The sequence below is a fragment of the Setaria italica genome, chromosome V (assembly GCF_000263155.2).
Source record: "Setaria italica strain Yugu1 chromosome V, Setaria_italica_v2.0, whole genome shotgun sequence".
In the NCBI taxonomy this organism is placed as follows: Eukaryota; Viridiplantae; Streptophyta; class Magnoliopsida; order Poales; family Poaceae; genus Setaria; species Setaria italica.
Window position 1 is genome coordinate 5,278,112 of NC_028454.1, and position 18,820 is coordinate 5,296,931.

Below are 18,820 nucleotides of genomic sequence, written 5' to 3' on the forward strand. Positions count from 1 at the left end.
TGATTTCTTTGGCCGGTGTGCATGTGGACTGGCATGAAACAGACCTCTCTCTCCGCTAAATGCGCACGAGCAGATGCAAGAACTTGTTTGGATTCCGAAGGGAACTTTGCATGCTAATTCTGTTTCATAATTCAATTTGGGTAATCTTTGATCTCTGCATTGAAAAATTCTCATCTTCACATCAACTCCTTTGAGAAATCTTTATATGAACTCGAATCACTAAACAGTTGGTCACCCATCGTCTCATTAGTTATTAGGTTAAATGACCACTCAAACAGTAAGGTAAACAGCCGTTTAGCCGTACAGATAGAACAAGCACCATACTGTTAATTTGCTAGCCTAACCGTACTCTGCCATTGGGGATTTCAGGACGTTCTGTGCTCAGCATTTTGCAGTGGCTGCTGAGCTCTCAGGCGGGGGAACTTTGACCGCATCCACTTGCGTCGGCTTCGACTTTTGGAGTAAACCGCACTGGACACTCACTGAGGTCTGAGCCAACTCGGAGTACCAGGTCGTCCGCAACGGCGAGGAGAGGGAGAGAAAAGTCGCAGGAGGTAGGGAAAAGAAAGGCAAAGCAGCGGCAGCGCAGGCGCAAAAAGCAAATCAAAGCCACCACCGGCAGCTGCCGAGAGACAGCCGAGCCCGCGCCGCGGAAGGAGAGCTGGAGAGGAGAGGAAAAGGAAAGTGAAATCCATCCATTCCAACCCCGCACGCCGCCGCAGCTCCCCGCAGGCGCCGTCCCCCCCCCAAACCCTACCCCCCTCCCCTCCTTGGCTCCTTCACTCCCGCGCGCATGGGCCCCGCCTCGCCGGCGCCGCGACGAGCGCACCGGCCCCCGCCGGTCCGGCGCCGGTAACAGCAGCAGCAGCAGAAGCAGCGCCGCCGCCGCCGCCGCTGCGGTGGGATGGCGTGGCTCGGGCGGGCGGGCTGCCGCCCCAGTCGAGGTGAGTTCCCCCTGATCCGAGCCCTACTCTCCGTGCTTGATGCTAGGTGGTGCGGTGGACTCGAGTACTCGGGGGTTGTGCCGCGACTATGCGGAGCGATTTGAGGTTTCAGCGGTGGGGAAATGGCGTCTCGACGGCGCGGTTTGGGCTAACCCGTCTGCCGCAGTGGAGTTTGCTTTAGGATCTTACTGTACTTACCAACCTACCATTTGATTGCGCAATCGGGAGCTCGCCTGAGAATTCGGGTTTGCTTGGGGTCGCTTGGTAACTAGTAGGCTTTGCTTTGCAGCATTTCTGGAGACTGAAGTCGGATACTAGAATGTAGAGCTTAGAGAACCTGAAACCATGAAGATGAACCCGTCCGTTGGATGGAACATCTGCTGCTTTGTTGGTTTTGAAGATTGAGATTGCTGGGCCTGGGTGTTGTTACCTAGCAATGTTTCTGTATCTTGATGTATGATTACATTGTTTATAAATGTTCTCGGCTTCTGTCCTTGCATTCACCTGATCTTATTTGAGCATTGGGCTACCAATTTATTACCACAGTTGAAGAAACTGTATTAACAGATCATCATTTGCTGAAAAGGGGCGTTCCTCATATTCTCGTTTCTAGAGTACTGCGCCATGCTTCAGAACCTGTCCTATTTATGTGAATATAACACTTTTCACTTCTTCCCCAACCTTTGTTGGGGGTGTGTCCTAATAGTTGTTCATTGTCATCACGTCGCCCATTAGTTGTCGTGTTGACCTAGCAGCACCAATAGGATTCATCGACTCGACGTACTTGGCAAGTATGCTGATATGACATCTTGATTACCGACTTGGGTTGCTAGTCTTAGATAGACCAGGCTGGTCCTTTATTTGGGTACTTGGTCCCTTACGGCCATCAGGCCCGGCTCAATAGGGACAGAGATTGAGATTTGATTTAGCTGACAGGCACAAACCTAGACAGACTCCAAACCCTAGTCCCTAGGTGCCAACCATCACTGCCACATTAGCCACGATCACTGTTGTCACAATCCTTGTTCCTGGCTTGTGCTCCTATCTCCATCACCCCATTGCTGGCTCCGTCCTCCCTCAAGGGCCCTTTTTGCAATGGGATGAAAACTGAAAACTCTAGTCGTTTGCCCGTACCATCAAATGCTGCCGGGATAGTTGTACTGTATATTGTTACCGAGCTGCCAAGTAGGAACACATTGTGGGCTGTTTGCAGCAGTATAAATTATCTATAAGCTCCCATTAAGTGCTACTTTTTACTATTCCTGAGTTTTAGCATGCGCACAACATTCTTTTACGGTGCATGTGCTGCCCATTTAGATCGCGAGTTTAAACAAGAAGAAACCTTTGTTTGGAGAGTGTCCTTGAAATGCTAATATCATAATAATGCTGAAGAAAATACTCTGTGCCTGGAAAATATAGCCAATTTTTATAGGACTAATTATTGTCTGCCAATATGTATTAAAAACTGGCTTAGAATATTTTTAAACCACCATAATAAATAAGATTATGCTTGCATATGTAGTAATAAACATCAACATTTATAGGATGTAATTTAACCACCATTTGTCGCGACCTTCTTGAAAATTTAAGGACTTAAAGGTGAGTTGTAATCTTTACCAGTACTCTGCCAGGCACCAGCTGCCATGAATATGGTAGATATTGAGTAGCTTGTGCATAACATCATAATGACTCAATGTACACTGGAGCAGATAATAGGCAGTACCATGTTCAAATTCTGTGGTCTGCGTGTTTGAGGGAAAAAAAGTAATCTTTGTGGTCTGATGCTTATATTTTTATTCAAATACATTGTTTAATTGGATGCATATTGAAATTGATGAATGCCGGTTGTAGAAAAATCTGAATGAGGTGAAATGATCCTTTGGATAATGAATCATAAAAATGGCATAGCTATCCTGTTTAAATTAGTAATGGCAAATCTCGACAATATTAGAAGATCTATCATAAAATAGTTTAAAACGAGTGGGAAGATCATACACTAAAGTTTGAGCCAGTAAACAATGGTTGGCTCATCAGAACAGAAGTAGATGGACACAAATCTATCTTTACATACACATGGGCATTTCTATCTCTACCTACATTTGAGGCATGTGTAAAGAGCACATGTGACCTTTTGGTTACTACCCTAGAAGATTTTTTCTTTGTAACATTTTTATGTTGTTTCTTAGGTGCCAATGAGCCATGGTCATTCAGCATCTACTGTCTGCACTAATATTGTATACCCGTTCTGCTCATTATACATAATTCGTAAAAGAAGATTCTGACAGGTTGATGTACAACTTGTTTTCAGGATTTTCTGAAGATACTTTGAGAAATCTTGCATTCAATTTCTTGGCTGCTGTGTTGATCCTGGAATTTCTCAGTGGGATCAGTTTGGTTGTTCAAACTTCAGCTCTAGAAGTAGTGGCTCCTGCTATGCCTCCATCTCAAGGTTGGAGACCATTTCATTCCATGGCATCTCAAGATAAAGTCCTCATAGGTGTTTCAGTGCAACCAGCAGATGAGCAAAGACAAAAGAAGCTATATTCATCAACAGTTGCCCTGTCATCCGCACATCCTCCTGTTTCAGTGCCTAGCTATAGTTCTGTGCCTGGCACTTTAGATCTGGCCATTTATTCCTCAGATCTATCACGTCCTTTGGTGCAGCATGACAGAATATTAGCAACGGCTGCTCCTGCTCATGTTGATGCTGACCCTCCAGATGCAGCTTCCAATTCAAGCGCAGCTCCTTCTGGATTAGTGCAACCTCCAGTATCCCCTCACAATGGTAAGTCTATTTGCCAGGGCCTTGGAATATTGTAACTGTAAATAATTTCTCACACAGCTTCAAATTAGACAATTTGATTGATGGTAGGCTATTTGTCTATTCAAGAAAAGCATCATTTGTACATTTCGTTCTGACCTATTTGCTCCAATCTTTATGTGGCTGATATCGTTGACTCCAATAGTATCCGTAATACTACTGAGGTGTTCTGGATATGCTGTTAACCATATTTTAATTCTTGTTCATTTACTAGGCTGTTGTGCACCAAACATGGTACAAAAACGAGGCACCCGGGACTGCCATTGTGTTTATCCAGTGAGAGTTGAGCTCTTCCTTCGTAATGTTTCCTTGATTTCAAATTGGAGCAACGACTTTCTTCAAGAACTTGCTTCTCAGCTCAACCTGCGTGTTAATCAGTTCGAGATTGTAAATTTTTACGTTGTTGGAGCTTCTGGACTAAATATCACAATGGATATAGCACCCCATACCGGAATTAGCTTTGCAGCCGATCAAGTTAACACAATGAATTATTCACTTACTCAGCATACAATTCGGATTGATCCTGTGTTGGTCGGGGACTATAATCTTCTTAATTTAACATGGTTCAGGCCATTGGCCCCAGCCCCAGGTAATAGCTTTTGATCTTATACTTTATGCTTGTTACTAGAATGATGACAGTTTTGTTACTGTCCAGGAAGGGAAAGAATGCTGCTTTGTTTTTGTTCTTATTGTTTGCTTAATATGAGATTGATATTATAGGTGTAGATGTAGTGTGAACCACCAACAGGTTATGGAAATCTGGAGTTTTCATATATCAAATTAGCTCAAAAGTGTTAAAAGGAAAAGAAGAGACACCATTTGGTAAAAGGCACCATACTCTTCCCTTGTCCTACCTAATTTTTTCAATATGAAGAGTTAAAAATGGTAATTATGGTAGAAGAGTAAGGAATAGCTACATTCACTATTCTTCTTTCCTTCTAAATTTATGTACTTCTGTTGTTGTGTTTTTCTTGTTTATAACTGTGTATACTCCCCCCTACACATGTAAGTTGCATCTTAATAATTTATCCGATTTGCCTGTATGTATGTCCTATGCCTTTAAAGTATTTGCCACCCTGGTGAAAAGTTGTACATAAATTTTCCTTTGGTTTCCCGTCCAAGGCATGTCTGTTGAATTTACATGTCTATCACAAAATGTTCTTGACCTTTGGATGCCTAGATGTTATGATACAAAAATGAAGCTCGTGAACATGATAATTCTTACATATATTATATAAATGAGCTTTAAATGTGTATCAGTCTATCTTGGTTCTTTTTTAGTTACTACTCCATATTCTTAATACTGCTATCTGTATCATTGGCAGCTCCAGCATTCACAATAGCACCTAAGGCCTCTCCATCTACATCATCTACCATACCAAGTCCGAGTGGGGATCCCAGCAACAATAGACATTCAAGCCTGATTACTGTCATTATCATATGTGTTGGTGCTCTAATTGGGGTCTTGCTGATTGTTTTAACAATTTGCTTCTGCACATTTAGAAAAGGGAAAAAGAAAGTGCCTCCTGTTGAAACACGTACGTATCTTACTATCCACTATGTGTTATTTTCTTGGAACCAATACACATTTGGTGTGTTCCTAATGTGATAGTGATTGATTGTTTTTATTTTCATTTTTCTAAAAAAATGTTATGCAATAGTTGCAAAAGGTGTGATGAGTCCTGACTAGAAAGATAGCTATTATAAACTATGTAATTACTATTTAGTTAAGGCACTGCATAAAACTGTCTAAACCAGAAAGCATGAGGTAAACTATGACTACAGTTCACACCAAGGGGTTTGTGGGCTTTTGTAATCTGTGGCTATACTTTGTTGATAGGATCCAGTAAATTAATGTATTTTCCCTAAGCATTGATATGTTTGTCATGTTAGGAGAAATGCATCTCCAGTATACTTTGCAGCCTTTTGAAATATAATGCATTTCCGAAGCTGTGTCATGAGTATTTTTAGATAATGGAGTATTTGAGATCCCAACCTCTACACCCTAGCAATGACATTAATGGAGATGTATGATGTGTCTGAATTCAGTCAACTTGAAAAGATAGATTAAGTTTTCTGGGTTCTTTCCTGGTGTTTCAGGAACAATGTTATGCACGTATAACCCCCTAATACTTTTACGCAGCCAAGCAAAGGACGCCAGATGCAGTTTCTGCAGTGGAGTCACTTCCTCGCCCCACCAGCACAAGGTTCCTTTCATACGAAGAACTGAAAGCGGCAACAAATAACTTTGAGCCTTCAAGTGTGCTTGGAGAAGGTGGTTTTGGCCGTGTCTTTAAGGGGGTACTGGGTGATGGTACGGCTGTTGCTATAAAGAAGCTTACTACCGGAGGGCACCAAGGAGACAAGGAGTTTTTAGTTGAAGTGGAAATGCTGAGCAGATTGCACCACCGAAATCTTGTGAAACTCATTGGTTACTATAGCAGCCGCGAGTCATCACAGAACCTTCTTTGTTATGAGCTTGTTCCCAATGGAAGCCTTGAGGCTTGGCTTCACGGTATGATCAATTGCAACTTTTTCCTGAACCCTTGCTGCATAGCCTCCATTTTTAGTTCCACCACCTGAACCTATTATCTAAGTTTTTTTTTTTTGGATATTGTAATTTCCAGACATAAGAAACATACTTCTAACGATGAACTGCATTTTATCAGGTGCACTAGGTGCTAACTGCCCCTTGGATTGGGACACCAGGATGAGGATAGCACTTGATGCTGCCCGGGGATTAGCATACCTCCATGAGGATTCGCAGCCCTGCGTAATCCACAGGGATTTCAAAGCCTCTAATATATTGCTCGAGAATGATTTTCATGCTAAGGTATCTGATTTTGGTCTGGCAAAACAGGCGCCTGAAGGGCGGGCTAATTATCTTTCAACTCGTGTCATGGGAACTTTCGGGTAATCTAAATGGCCTTTTACCTTGAGCAATTGCCCAGCTATTTCTGTTCTGAATTTGTAATATACTTCTGGTGTGTTTTCAGGTATGTTGCCCCCGAGTATGCGATGACAGGACACTTGCTTGTAAAAAGCGATGTATATAGCTATGGAGTCGTTCTACTTGAACTACTAACTGGGAGGAGGCCTGTGGATATGTCACAGCCGTCTGGGCAGGAAAACCTAGTGACGTGGGTAATACTTCGTTCTATTATATACTATATGTCACAGTAGTTCTTTCATGGTTTACTGCTGAATCAGAATCTTTTTTATACTGACTATTAGGCAGACAGCTAATTGCGTGTGTATAGGTGGTTTTTTCTGCAGATAATAATATGTGTAGGCAGCTGGCACGAGGAAATTAAGTGAATTTGTTCATATCTGTGATTATTTCACTTATTTGAAGGCATTCTTTCTCTCGATTGACTGTAGGCACGGCCGATTCTTCGAGATCAAGATAGATTAGAGGAACTAGCTGACCCCAGGCTTGGCGCCCAGTACCCGAAAGATGATTTTGTGCGGGTGTGCACAATCGCAGCAGCCTGTGTTTCACCAGAGGCAAACCAAAGGCCAACAATGGGTGAGGTGGTGCAGTCACTCAAGATGGTTCAAAGATCTGTAGAGTTCCAGGAATCTATGCCGACACCGCCCACCCGCCCCAACGTCCGGCAGTCTTCGACGACCTATGAATCTGATGGTACCTCATCCATGTTCTCTTCCGGCCCCTTCTCAGGCCTCAGCCCCTTTGACACCGAAACCATTCCAAGAACTGCGGTTTTCTCAGAAGATCTCCATGAAGGTCGATGACTGATGGGGGTGGTTGCCTTGCTGAGTTGTTTCTCTAGAGGCTGTAGCAATGTAGTCACCCATTGGAGGGCTGGTGGTCCAATTGGCCTGACCAGTCATTGGGAAGAGGTACATGTAAATTCCATTTTCATTCACCGTCTGAAAAGACTAGATTGTTGTCACAAGGACGTTCGGTGGCTTTGTATGAAAGAAATGATTTTGTTCAAAGTTTCTTCTTCAGTCCATAGCTCCAGAATTATTATGTGGAAAATCCGGCATGCTCTGAATCTGGATATGGAGAACCATGCAGCCAAACACCATGTGTGGGTGGACATGTTTGTAGGATTTCTCAGCTGCATGCCCCTGCGCCTTGGGTTGCCTTCGTTCCCGGAGTAACCTCCCAGGCCTGCCGTACGCGTGCCTTCAACCCCTTCTCCCGCGGGTGTCGAACACTCTCACTCTCATCCCCCAAACCCTTCTCTCTCTTCCCCTTTCACCAATCGCTATGTCCTAGTCACCCATCTCCTCTACCGTTTCCATTGGCCGCTGGGCTGCCAAGCTCCCTCTCCACCATCTGCATCGTCGTCCTCTCTCGGCGCATGGCTGGCACAGCTCGGCGCCCATTGCTGGTGCTGCTTCTCGTCGCCGGAGCCGCCGCCATCGCGGAGTCCAAGCCGTACGCCCCGGCGGACAGGGTCCTGCTCAACTGCGGGTCCGCGACGGACAGCCTGGACGGCGACGGCCGGAAGTGGATGGCGGACACGAACGATGACACGTGGCTGACCGATTCCGGCAAGTCGTCCCTGATGATGGCGGCCGACAGGATGGACAACGGCCTGCCGTCCACCATCCCCTACATGACGGCGCGCGTGTTCACCATGGAGGCCGTGTACAACTTCACCGTGAACCCGCGTGACCGCCACTGGGTGCGCCTCCACTTCTACCCTTCCTCCTACAACGGCCTGGCCCCCGACGGCTTCCACTTCTCCGTGACCACCTCCACCGGCCTCACGCTGCTCCGCAACTTCAGCGCGTACACCTACGCCAAGGCGCTGAGCCAGGCGTTCATCATCCGGGAGTTCTCGCTCCCGCCGACGCCGGCGGGGTTCCTGTCCATCACCTTCACGCCGATGCCGGTGGGTAACGACACCTACGCCTTCGTCAACGGCATCGAGGTGATCTCCATGCCCGACCTCTTCTCCGACCCGGCCACCATGGTTGGCTTCGCGGACCAGACTGTGGACATCGCCGGCGCCGCGCTCCAGACCATGTACCGCTTCAACGTCGGCGGCATGTACATCCCGCCGTCCAACGACTCCGGCCTCACCCGGCAGTGGTACGACGACACGCCCTACGTGCTGGGCCCGGTGCAGGGCGTCATCTACAGGGCCGGCCCCCACTTCCAGCTCAAGTACCCCAGCGAGGTCGCCGAGTACGCCGCGCCGCCGGAGGTGTACCTGGGCACCCGCTCCATGGGCTCCGACCCGCGCCTCAACCAGAACTACAACCTCACCTGGACCATGCCCGTGGACTGCAACTTCACCTACGTCGCCCGCCTCCACTTCTGCGAGCTGCTGCTCAGCCGCCCCAACCAGCGGGCCTTCGACATCTACGTCAACAACAAGACGGCGCAGTCCGACGCCGATGTGATCGGGATGACGACGGAGAAGGGCGTGCCCATGTACAAGGACTTCGCGGTGTCCGTGGCCGACGAGCCCGGGGACGAGGCCATGTGGGTGGCGCTGCACCCGTCGGTGGCGCTCCGCCCGCAGTTCTACGACGCCACCCTCAACGGCCTCGAGGTCTTCAAGATCAACGGCACCGACGGCAACCTGGCCGGGCCCAACCCGGACCCGTCCAGGCTGCTCGCCAAGGCGGAGCTGGGCGCGGGCGACGAGGGGGTGCCCAGGACCCACGGGCACCGCAACATGGGCACGGTGATGGGCGGCACGGCGGGCGGCGCTGCCGCGCTCGGGCTCGTCGCCGCCATCTGCGTGGTGTGGTACCAGGAGAAGAAGAGCAGGGAGCTGGCCGCCGCCGGCGGGTCGCACACCTCCGGCTGGCTGCCGCTGTTCCACTCCCACACGAGCAACAAGTCGTCGGGCCACCTCGCGGCGAACCTGGCGGGCATGTGCCGGCACTTCTCGTTCGCCGACATCAAGGTGGCCACCAAAAACTTCAGCGAGTCGCTGGTGATCGGCGTGGGCGGGTTTGGGAAGGTGTACCGTGGCGTGGTGGACGGCGACACCAAGGTGGCCATCAAGCGGTCGAACCCGTCGTCGGAGCAGGGCGTGCACGAGTTCCAGACGGAGGTGGAGATGCTGTCCAAGCTGCGGCACCGGCACCTCGTCTCCCTCATCGGCTTCTGCGAGGACGCCGGGGAGATGATCCTGGTCTACGACTACATGGAGCACGGCACGCTGCGGGAGCACCTCTACATGGGCGGCAAGCCGCCGCTGTCGTGGCGGCACCGCCTCGACATCTGCATCGGCGCCGCGCGGGGCCTGCACTACCTCCACACCGGCGCCAAGTACACCATTATCCACCGCGACGTCAAGACCACCAACATCCTCGTCGACGGGGACTGGGTCGCCAAAGTCTCCGACTTCGGCCTCTCCAAGTCCGGCCCCACCACGGTCAACCAGACGCACGTCAGCACCATGGTCAAGGGCAGCTTCGGGTACCTCGACCCGGAGTACTTCCGGCGGCAGCAGCTCACCGACAAGTCCGACGTCTACTCCTTCGGTGTCGTGCTCTTCGAGGTGCTCCTCGCGCGGCCGGCGCTCGACCCGGCGCTGCCACGGGAGCAGGTCAGCCTCGCCGACTACGCGCTCCTGTGCCAGCGGAACGGCACCCTGAAGGACGTCATCGACCCGGCGATCAAGGACCAGATCGCGCCGGAGTGCCTCAAGAAGTTCGCCGACACGGCCGAGAAGTGCATCGGCGAGCAGGGCATCGAGCGCCCGTCCATGGGGGACGTGCTCTGGAACCTCGAGTTCGCGATGCAGCTGCAGGACGCCTTCGAAGGGGGCAGCTGCGGCGGGCGCCGGCCCGCCGGCGAGGGCAGCGGCACGGCGGGGCGCTCGGCGGCGGCGCTCGAGCCCAGCAACAGCAACGGGAGCGCGGCCAGCGTCACGACGCTGGAGACGTCGTCCACGACCCGGCCGCCGCACGAGGCGTGCATCATCGTCGAGGAGAACGACGACGAGGTGGCCAACAGCGCGGCATTCTCGCAGCTCGTGCGCCCGACTGGCCGGTGACGACACGCGGACGGCGGCGGAATTTCGGTCCCCAGTTAGTGCCGGCGGAATGATGCCAATACGCGCGTTCATAGTGCTTGATGATTAGCAAAAGCACATCTGCTCAGTGTTGGTGGTGCTAAATTAGTAAATTTATTTTGGTTTCTAGTGGATTCATGTATGTAGGCATGTAGCCAAGGACTTGAAAGTTTTGAATCTAGAATTAGCATGCCATTAACAGTGTACCAGTGTTTAGATCAATAGGATTGTCATGCTCAATGCTGCCGTCGTCATGAAGAGAACATGGTCGATGCACGCTATCATCAATTACGATGTTCACCGATACGCTGGCATCAATTTTCAGTCTTTTTTTCCCCCAAAACACGCATACAAGCACGTATCCTTATGGCACTACCAATGGGGTGTTTGGTTCCACCTTGCTAAACTTTAGTTGCTAAAGTTTAGCAACTTTTAGCTGCTAAACTGCCAAACACCCTTGATAAAACTTGCTAAAGTTGAGTTGCTAAAGTTTGGCACTTTAGCAAGTTTTTGGTTGCTAAAACTTGCTAAAAGGTGGGCTGAACAACCTATACCCCTCATTTATTGTTTGTCTCCCCCTCCTGCGTACCATTAATAAGGGTAGATAGATCTTTTTACAGCTCATTAAATGACTTTTAGCAAGAGTATCCAAACAACTTTTGCTAAAGTTTAGCAGGCTGCTAAACTTTAGCAAGAGTAACCAAACAGGGTCTAAAAAAATTGTGTAGGCACTTTTTTTTTGTGGACCAGCTTTTCACGCGCTCCTTAAAAAGGATGTAGCTTCCGATTCGTCCCTAAAGAAGCAATTGTAGATCGGACCACGACGCATGCCGCCTCTGGAAATGGAGGCCATTTATGTTGCTTTGCTCTTTGCATGAGTGAGCTCGCAATGAAGCCACCTCTTCCGTAGGAGGTGTGCTCATGTCACTATCTCTGTAACGATGTGAAAGGCAAAAGAAATTGGAGGAAATGTCCTAGATGCCAATGGGGCGATGATTTTGATTGCCACGAGACTAGTATCAACCATCAGGATCAATTAGATGGTTGAGACTGAGATGGGTATTGCAGCCTATATGCTTAAGTTTCTCGGATTTAGGAGTAGATTCTAGGTTGAATCTGTCGAGTAGTTTTTCATGTACAAGTGATTCAGTGTTGCTTTTGTGAACTGATTCTCTAAAATTAAGGCCTGAGATGATAGAGCACGTCGTATATATGGTAAGGACCGCGATGACGCACGACCGCGATTCCATAGGGAGAAAGCGACCCCTCCAACCAGGGGATGACAGCTAAAAGACCGCTAACCGACCCGCATGATAAACCAACCCATATTAGCAGGTGTCGCTTTCATATGACATCAGCTATGATGTAACCATATTCCTTTTGAACTAGAAACTTGAAGTTGCTATTACTACTTCGTTTGTTATCGATTTTAAATTCTGTTTGCACCATTGCGTTACTTGTGATGAGATCTTCAAAACAAGACCAATGTTGCATATATTTGCAGATCGATTTATATGTACTGACAACTTGTCATATATACTGGTAGCAACTTGTGTATAGATGAATAGATGGGTGACAACTTATTCATGGATAGGTTCCACATAGTTCCAAAAGACATCATCGTCACCTATTTCTATTTAAAAAAGTATTGTATGCTTATTTGGTGTCCACTTATATCGATATATTGCGTAAGCTTATGTAAATATTGAACTTTATATTTTGTCAACTTATATAGATAACATGTGACAACATACATAGAGGCATTATATTAATATTTATATAGCACATGTCAACTCATGTTGCATGGTCTAATATCAAGGTATGTAGAAGATTCACCACTAAAATTACACGCAAGCTGTCATTACCATTGCATATAAGTTGATAGAACAAATAAAATAACTTCAAAATATATATGATGTGGGTCTTGTTTTGTGGATTTAATTTTAATGAAATAGAAAATAGAATAAAAATGAATACTAAATGAGAGAATAGTGACCATCCAAAACAAATTGAACAGACTAGTATCAAACATGTAGTTTTTACCGTTGAACAGACTACCGAACCTCGTTTTGTCTAGTTAGCAGCATTCCACCCAGGCATAATTATTAACTCAGCTCACAATTAATTAGTACGACCCACCTAATTAGCCCACCTCCTAGGAGGTCATGCGCGGGTCGCGCGTTTTTCCATATGGTAACTATTTGCTAAGCTGCATGGATACGAATACGTGCATCCGTATCAGCCGGATACGGATACGGAAATACGGCATTTCTTTGGAAAACCCGATACGCCGATACGTTTCAGTATTTTTCGATGTAAATAAATACCAATGCAAACAAAATTCACAACAAGAATCAAAAGTATTTTCTCCCACATCGCACATTCTTGTTTCTCCCGTATTTGTATGTCTCTATTCCTTTTGACAAATACTGGATTCAAGTGTACAACGACTAAACCTTCAAGAAGGGATCGGAAAAACCAGTACTAGCATAGTACTGTTTGAATTTGATGACGCTATCTACTTGCAAAAGATCAGGAAGGAGATCGAAAAAAATCGAACAACAAGGACTCAAGAACTATAGAAAAAGAGTAGATCGAGAGAACTAGAGAGGTAACGGCCGCCGAACAAACTGAAGGAGAAGAAACAGGTCGCCGGCCTGCTGCAGAGTCGCTGCTGGGGGCGGAGCAGTCGCAGAGCTTCAGCTTCTTCGCGGAATCGCGGCAGGCGGCAGCGCGCGTGTGTCGCCGTGCGGGCGGGCGCATGGGCGGAGGCGCGATGCGTCATGTGGCCGTCGGGGGTCGGGGAAAGGGAAGAGAGCGCCGAGCGCTACAACAGGGGTGTGGCTGTTGTCTTGTTGGGCTGGGCCGTATCGCTAAAACCAGCCCAATGCGTATCCACAGACGTATCATGTTTTTCTGTGTATCGGATACGCGGTACGGCACCTCGGCCACGTATCCGTGTAACGTAGACTATTTGGAACTATAAAAAAGAGAGCCCTCCGCTGCCCTCCGGCCCAAGACGGCCCGTTGTTTTTTTTTCCCCGTCCGCTGATTTCCTTTTCTCCGCTCCACTCCTCGGCCTTTCTTCCCTCGTGGCGACGAACAGGGCGAAGCGGCGGCCGCCCTTGGCAGGTCTTCGTCGGGCGCTTCGCCGGCGACGAGCATCCGACAGGGCGGCAGGTATGCCCTCCTATTCCCTTCCCTTCCTTTCCGGCACCGCGAAGTCGGATTCCCCAAACCCTGATGTATGCTATTTGTACTTGGATCTGACCATGTAGTTACCTGCTAAACTTTGATTTTTTTGCAAAAAATTATCAGATGTAGTACACCCATGTCCTATGCTGGGTCCGCTCCTGCAGAGCAGGAATGCAAGTCATGATTGTGGTTGCAGTGTACGGTGTTACCATTCAGTTAAACACGCATAATTCGTTGACAAGTGCATATGGTATCTTATATGTGGTTATTGGTTAAACCCGTGAGTGGACATTTACTGGTTGCTTTGGGTGACTTCCTGAGAAGCCAATCCTGATTGAGTGTCGGGAGTATGTGCAATTCCTCTAAAATATTCTGGAGGGCAAAAGAAATTGATTAGTCTGAATCTGTTCTCATGCCTAGGTTTTATGGAGACATAACTTATAACAGCATGTTACTCTAAGGATGCAATCTATATCCTCGAGGACTGGGCATAATGTTAGAATTAGAAGCACCATAATTTGTTTTCAGCCTCTCGTCTATCTGCTACAACAATGGTGCCTCAATGCGTTAGTAGTACTTTAGTTTCCAAAGCTTCAATGTAGCTTGGAAACGTTTTCATTTGCCTTGGCTAAACAATTTATTTATCTTTCACCTCGTGTGCTTGCAATTACTGTAGGTCAAGCATATATTTTTGCCAATGGCAAGGGAACCTAGTCCTGAAATAGATGATGAACTTTTCAATGAAGTTTATGGGAAAGCATATAATGGTCCAGTTGCACCAGCTACAAATAGTGTGATGCCTAAAGTAAATGATGAGAAGAGGCCCCTGTCTCGTGATAAGTCAGATGACGAAGAGGAGGCCCCAGATCCTAATGCTGTTCCTACGGACTTCACTAGCAGAGAGGCTAAGGTCTGGGAGGCTAAAGCTAAGGCTACAGAAAGGAACTGGAAGAAGAGGAAGGAGGAAGAAATGATCTGTAAAATATGTGGAGACTCGGGCCATTTTACTCAGGTGCTCTTCTTTCTGTTGAAATTACAACTTGCATGAAACCGTATCGAAATATAGGCATGTGACAACATACAAGTATTACTGGCGGTTATTATATATTTGTAGTGTTAGCAATTTTATTAGCAATGGTGTACTGATACTATGGAATTTAAACAGCAGGTTTCTTTTGCAATCAGCATCATATGACACTTCTACTAAGTGCTGGGATTATTTGGTGGCATTGTTTTCTATTCATTATCTGCGATTCAGAGTGAATAATAAAAAAATGCTTCAAAATTTTTAATAGCAGTATATGGCAATGCGAGTCATATGAATTAATGCACAAAATCACACTTCACCTTTTGACACTTTTATCTTGTGTTTTTTGCCCTACATGGTTAGTGCAAGGTTAGAAAGTAAGCCATGTTGCCTGGTCAGTGGAATCCTGCAGTTTTTGTTTTTACTATCTGCTTTGTATTTACCCTTTTTCTTTGGTGTATCCTGGGTACTCCTTCTTTTTCTTTGGTGTAAACTGTAATTGACGATACCATTTTTATTTTATCCTCTCCTGCTAAGTGCTACCATAAGAATGTCAAAGCCTTCTCTCCATTTAACATTGCCCCTTTTCTGAACAGGGTTGTCCATCCACACTTGGGGCAAATAGGAGAAATGCTGACTTTTTTGAAAGAGTTCCAGCAAGAGATAAGCAAGTCAGGAATCTTTTCACTGAGAGTATGATAAGCCAGATTGAGAAGGATGTGGGGTGTAAAATCAGAATGGACGAGAAGTTCCTGTTTGTCAGTGGGAAGGATAGGTTAATATTAGCCAAAGGTGTAGATGCTGTGCATAAAATTATTCAAGAGAGTAAAGGTAAATATAGTCAAAGCAGTCCAAAACGGGATCGCTCTAGGTCACCTGTACGGAACACCACTGAGTTTCGTCCCAGACACTCTGATTCTCATCAGTCCCATAGCCCAAGAATTTCTGATTCTCGACGGTCCTGTAGCCCAAGAATTTCTGATTCTCGACGGTCCCGTAGCCCAAGAAATGCATCACGCTCTCAAAGTAAAGGATACTATAATGAAAGGCATCTAGATGGCCGATTGCATGACAGTATGCCCAAGTTTTCAAAAGGATCTCCACAAGGTAGGGGGCTCAGGCACATTGGTCTCATCATCTATTGTATGAGCATTAGGAGCCAGAAAAAACAACAATTTGAGCTAAAGAAAATACCTTTGGTCCGTTTCTGTTGGTTATTGCCGTGCTAGTGTATAACTTGTTTGGTCCTTTTGCAGCTCGAGGTAAGTTCAAGCCTTTTATGATCAAATATGAAGTGTTTCTACTTGATTATTGATCGGCCAAGACTATCTCGAATATATGCCCGAATATGAAGTGTTTCTGCCTGTTAATTGATCAGACAGACTATCTTGAACGCAATGTACTATATGTTGAAAGATTTTTCAGACATCTGAGTTGGATGGCCTGCAATTTGTGTATTGCTTCTGGCATTGTTCCTCCTTTCAGTATACAATAAAGTCTACTTAGGTGTCAAACTATTTTAGCCATCTGGAACTAAAATGCAATATGTTGCATCTTCTTCCTTTTGCTGAAGCTTATGCCAACTTTGGAGCAAAAGGCCGTCCAGCCCAATCAAAATTTCCACGCCATTCCTCTTATCTTGATGTTTCCCCTAGAACACATGGTGAGAATAACCAATTTGCGGCATCAAACATGGCCAATAACTGGGGCATTGAGAGGCATGAAGCAGATGTCCGTTCAAGCCTTAAGTTTGATGTGCCATCCCATCAACAAACCTTGGAAGAGCTTGAAATGGAGTTTAAGAGGGAAGCTACAGAATTAGCTAGAGCCCGTAATCAAGAGGAGGATGAAGAGAACTACAAGCATCGAGAGGTAAAGTGCATTTAGTTACCATGAATGTCACTTTGTTTCTCTATCCATAATTCACTGTGTAATGGTTACTGGTCGTATCTAATTTTGACCACCCTGTTATCGTTTGATGTGATTTGTCCGTGGTTGGAAAGAGTTGACAAAGTTCTTTACCTATTTTTTCCCTACTAAAGTTTCAGATATTATCTGTATGACTCTTACTTTCACGTATGAGAAAAGAAGTTATATCTTAACATTAATCTCGTCCCAATGTTAAACTGGAAGCTCAGGATGTTCTCTGTTCTGCTCGTATTTTAGGTCGAAATATCCTGAGCTATAAACCAAATAGCTGTTGCATTTCACATTCTTGTGTTATTTGCCACATCTACTTTTAATAGGGTGTAGCTGGAAGTAGAAACTTCTCTCTCGGTTCATCTCAGGGTTGTATTCATTTTCGCTTCTAACTACAGTAATTGGATGACTAACTGTTTCAACTGAAAATTGGATTTAGAAAGAATCCACTTAGTATTTGTGATTCCAATATGATTTGCTAGCTCTAGCCTACCTCGTTTCATGTATGGACTGCATGCACATGATACGGTAATGCACTATTTTCCTTACTGGACGGTAGGATGCAGTAATCATGGTAAATTGTTTATTTTATCTTTGTAATAATTCCATCTACTTATTTGAATGAATTTTGTGGGCTGTTTAAGGCCTTGCCAACTTATTATGTTTGGATCCTTTAGTTACAATATTATTCTGATTATAGACAAAAAAAAATCTTCTTTTACTTTTATGGTAACATCAGCAAATAATTATGTTCAATTAAGTCAAGTTTGCACATTTCGTTACGTTTGCTTAATTCAAGTTCCATAATGTGTTCCAGTTCATGACAAAAATATCCATGAGTGGATAAATACCAAGTAGTGCGTGGCATAGTAATTCGGCATATTTATGTCTGCCTTTATTATTTCATAATATCGATCTTCTTTCCAATGCAGTCGCTGAGAGTGATGCGAGAAAATTACATGGACAGAGTGACTACCATGAGGAATATGCATGCAAGGACGTGGGAAGAATTTTTTGAACAAACCTTTAAAAGGCAACAGCAAGCACAGACTTCTTACTCCCAAATAGGTTATCCAGGTTTCGAGCAGAGAACTACACATATTTCAGCTGCACTTCAACCAATGGATTCAAAGAGCACATATCCATATGCTTCTGATAACTATTCAGCCCCGAAGGCTCATGCAGCATATGGCAAGTTTCAGCACGAAAGACATGGTGATCTTGGGAGGACCTATGGGCGATATTAGATGTTGACTAGTGGTGAGTGGACACTCATTTTAGATTTTGACGTTAAGATCTGCAGTTCAAATGTATTAAGAGGTAACATTTTTGTGGTTTGCCGAACTGACACAACGGTAAGCTAATGTTCCACTAGTTAGGTTTGTGACTGACAATAGATGCAGACTTGGTAGCCTCCATCTTACGACAAAATGTTCCCATCTATTTCTGAGTCCTAAAAGCGGTTCCCGCATTTTCAGGGCGATTGTGTGAGGAATCAGTGTCAATGGTGTGCTACTTAGACCCTCTTAGCACCTATTTGCTGTTATGTAGTTTGAGGAGGTAAGGACTCATATTTTTGCAGAACTGTGTCTTCCAGTTGCTTCCTTTTGCAGCTGAGGTAGTAGCATCACAATGGGCTGTTGAAATTGTCCGTGGAATCCAGATTATTTTATTGTAAAAAGCTGCTTTTCAATGAATTTTCTGATTGCTGTAAAAAATATTAACTCCGTATCGGTCATTCCTGCTTTTCATCTGCTGCACAGAAATTTCCCATATTGATTTGGGTTTGTGCGAGCCTATTATCTTGCTATCTTGATCGGGAATTTGCGTTTCTTTATTTATTGTGAGAAAGATTTCTGACAAGTTTTTCTATGGTTTCTGACATGCTCTAAGTAAAGAT

The 18,820-nt window shown here is 45.9% G+C and overlaps 2 protein-coding genes across 4 annotated transcripts; both read left to right on the plus strand.

The window, feature by feature from the left end:
- The first annotated feature begins 504 nt into the window (after window positions 1-504).
- On the plus strand, window positions 505-10,777 carry LOC101769363 (receptor-like protein kinase ANXUR2). Its single transcript, XM_004967787.4, has 9 exons — window positions 505-944; window positions 3,253-3,729; window positions 3,980-4,354; window positions 5,091-5,303; window positions 5,909-6,280; window positions 6,435-6,678; window positions 6,762-6,909; window positions 7,147-7,513; window positions 8,152-10,777. Exons 1-9 carry the CDS (start codon window positions 905-907, stop codon window positions 10,758-10,760), a joined length of 4,845 nt encoding a protein of 1,614 aa, XP_004967844.2. The 5' UTR covers window positions 505-904; the 3' UTR covers window positions 10,761-10,777.
- A 3,027-nt stretch (window positions 10,778-13,804) lies between these two features.
- Window positions 13,805-18,730, plus strand: LOC101770172. 3 transcript variants are annotated; one of them, XM_004967790.2, is made up of 7 exons: window positions 13,805-13,958; window positions 14,650-14,985; window positions 15,597-16,107; window positions 16,257-16,262; window positions 16,574-16,872; window positions 17,853-18,180; window positions 18,399-18,714. In XM_004967790.2, exons 2-6 carry the CDS (start codon window positions 14,671-14,673, stop codon window positions 18,165-18,167), a joined length of 1,446 nt encoding a protein of 481 aa, XP_004967847.1. In that variant the 5' UTR covers window positions 13,805-13,958; window positions 14,650-14,670; the 3' UTR covers window positions 18,168-18,180; window positions 18,399-18,714. The 3 variants fall into 3 exon arrangements, with proteins under 3 accessions (XP_004967847.1, XP_022682773.1, XP_022682774.1); XM_022827038.1 differs by having other exon boundaries at window positions 17,853-18,730; XM_022827039.1 differs by lacking the exon at window positions 16,257-16,262 and having other exon boundaries at window positions 17,853-18,693.
- The last annotated feature ends 90 nt before the right edge of the window (window positions 18,731-18,820 follow it).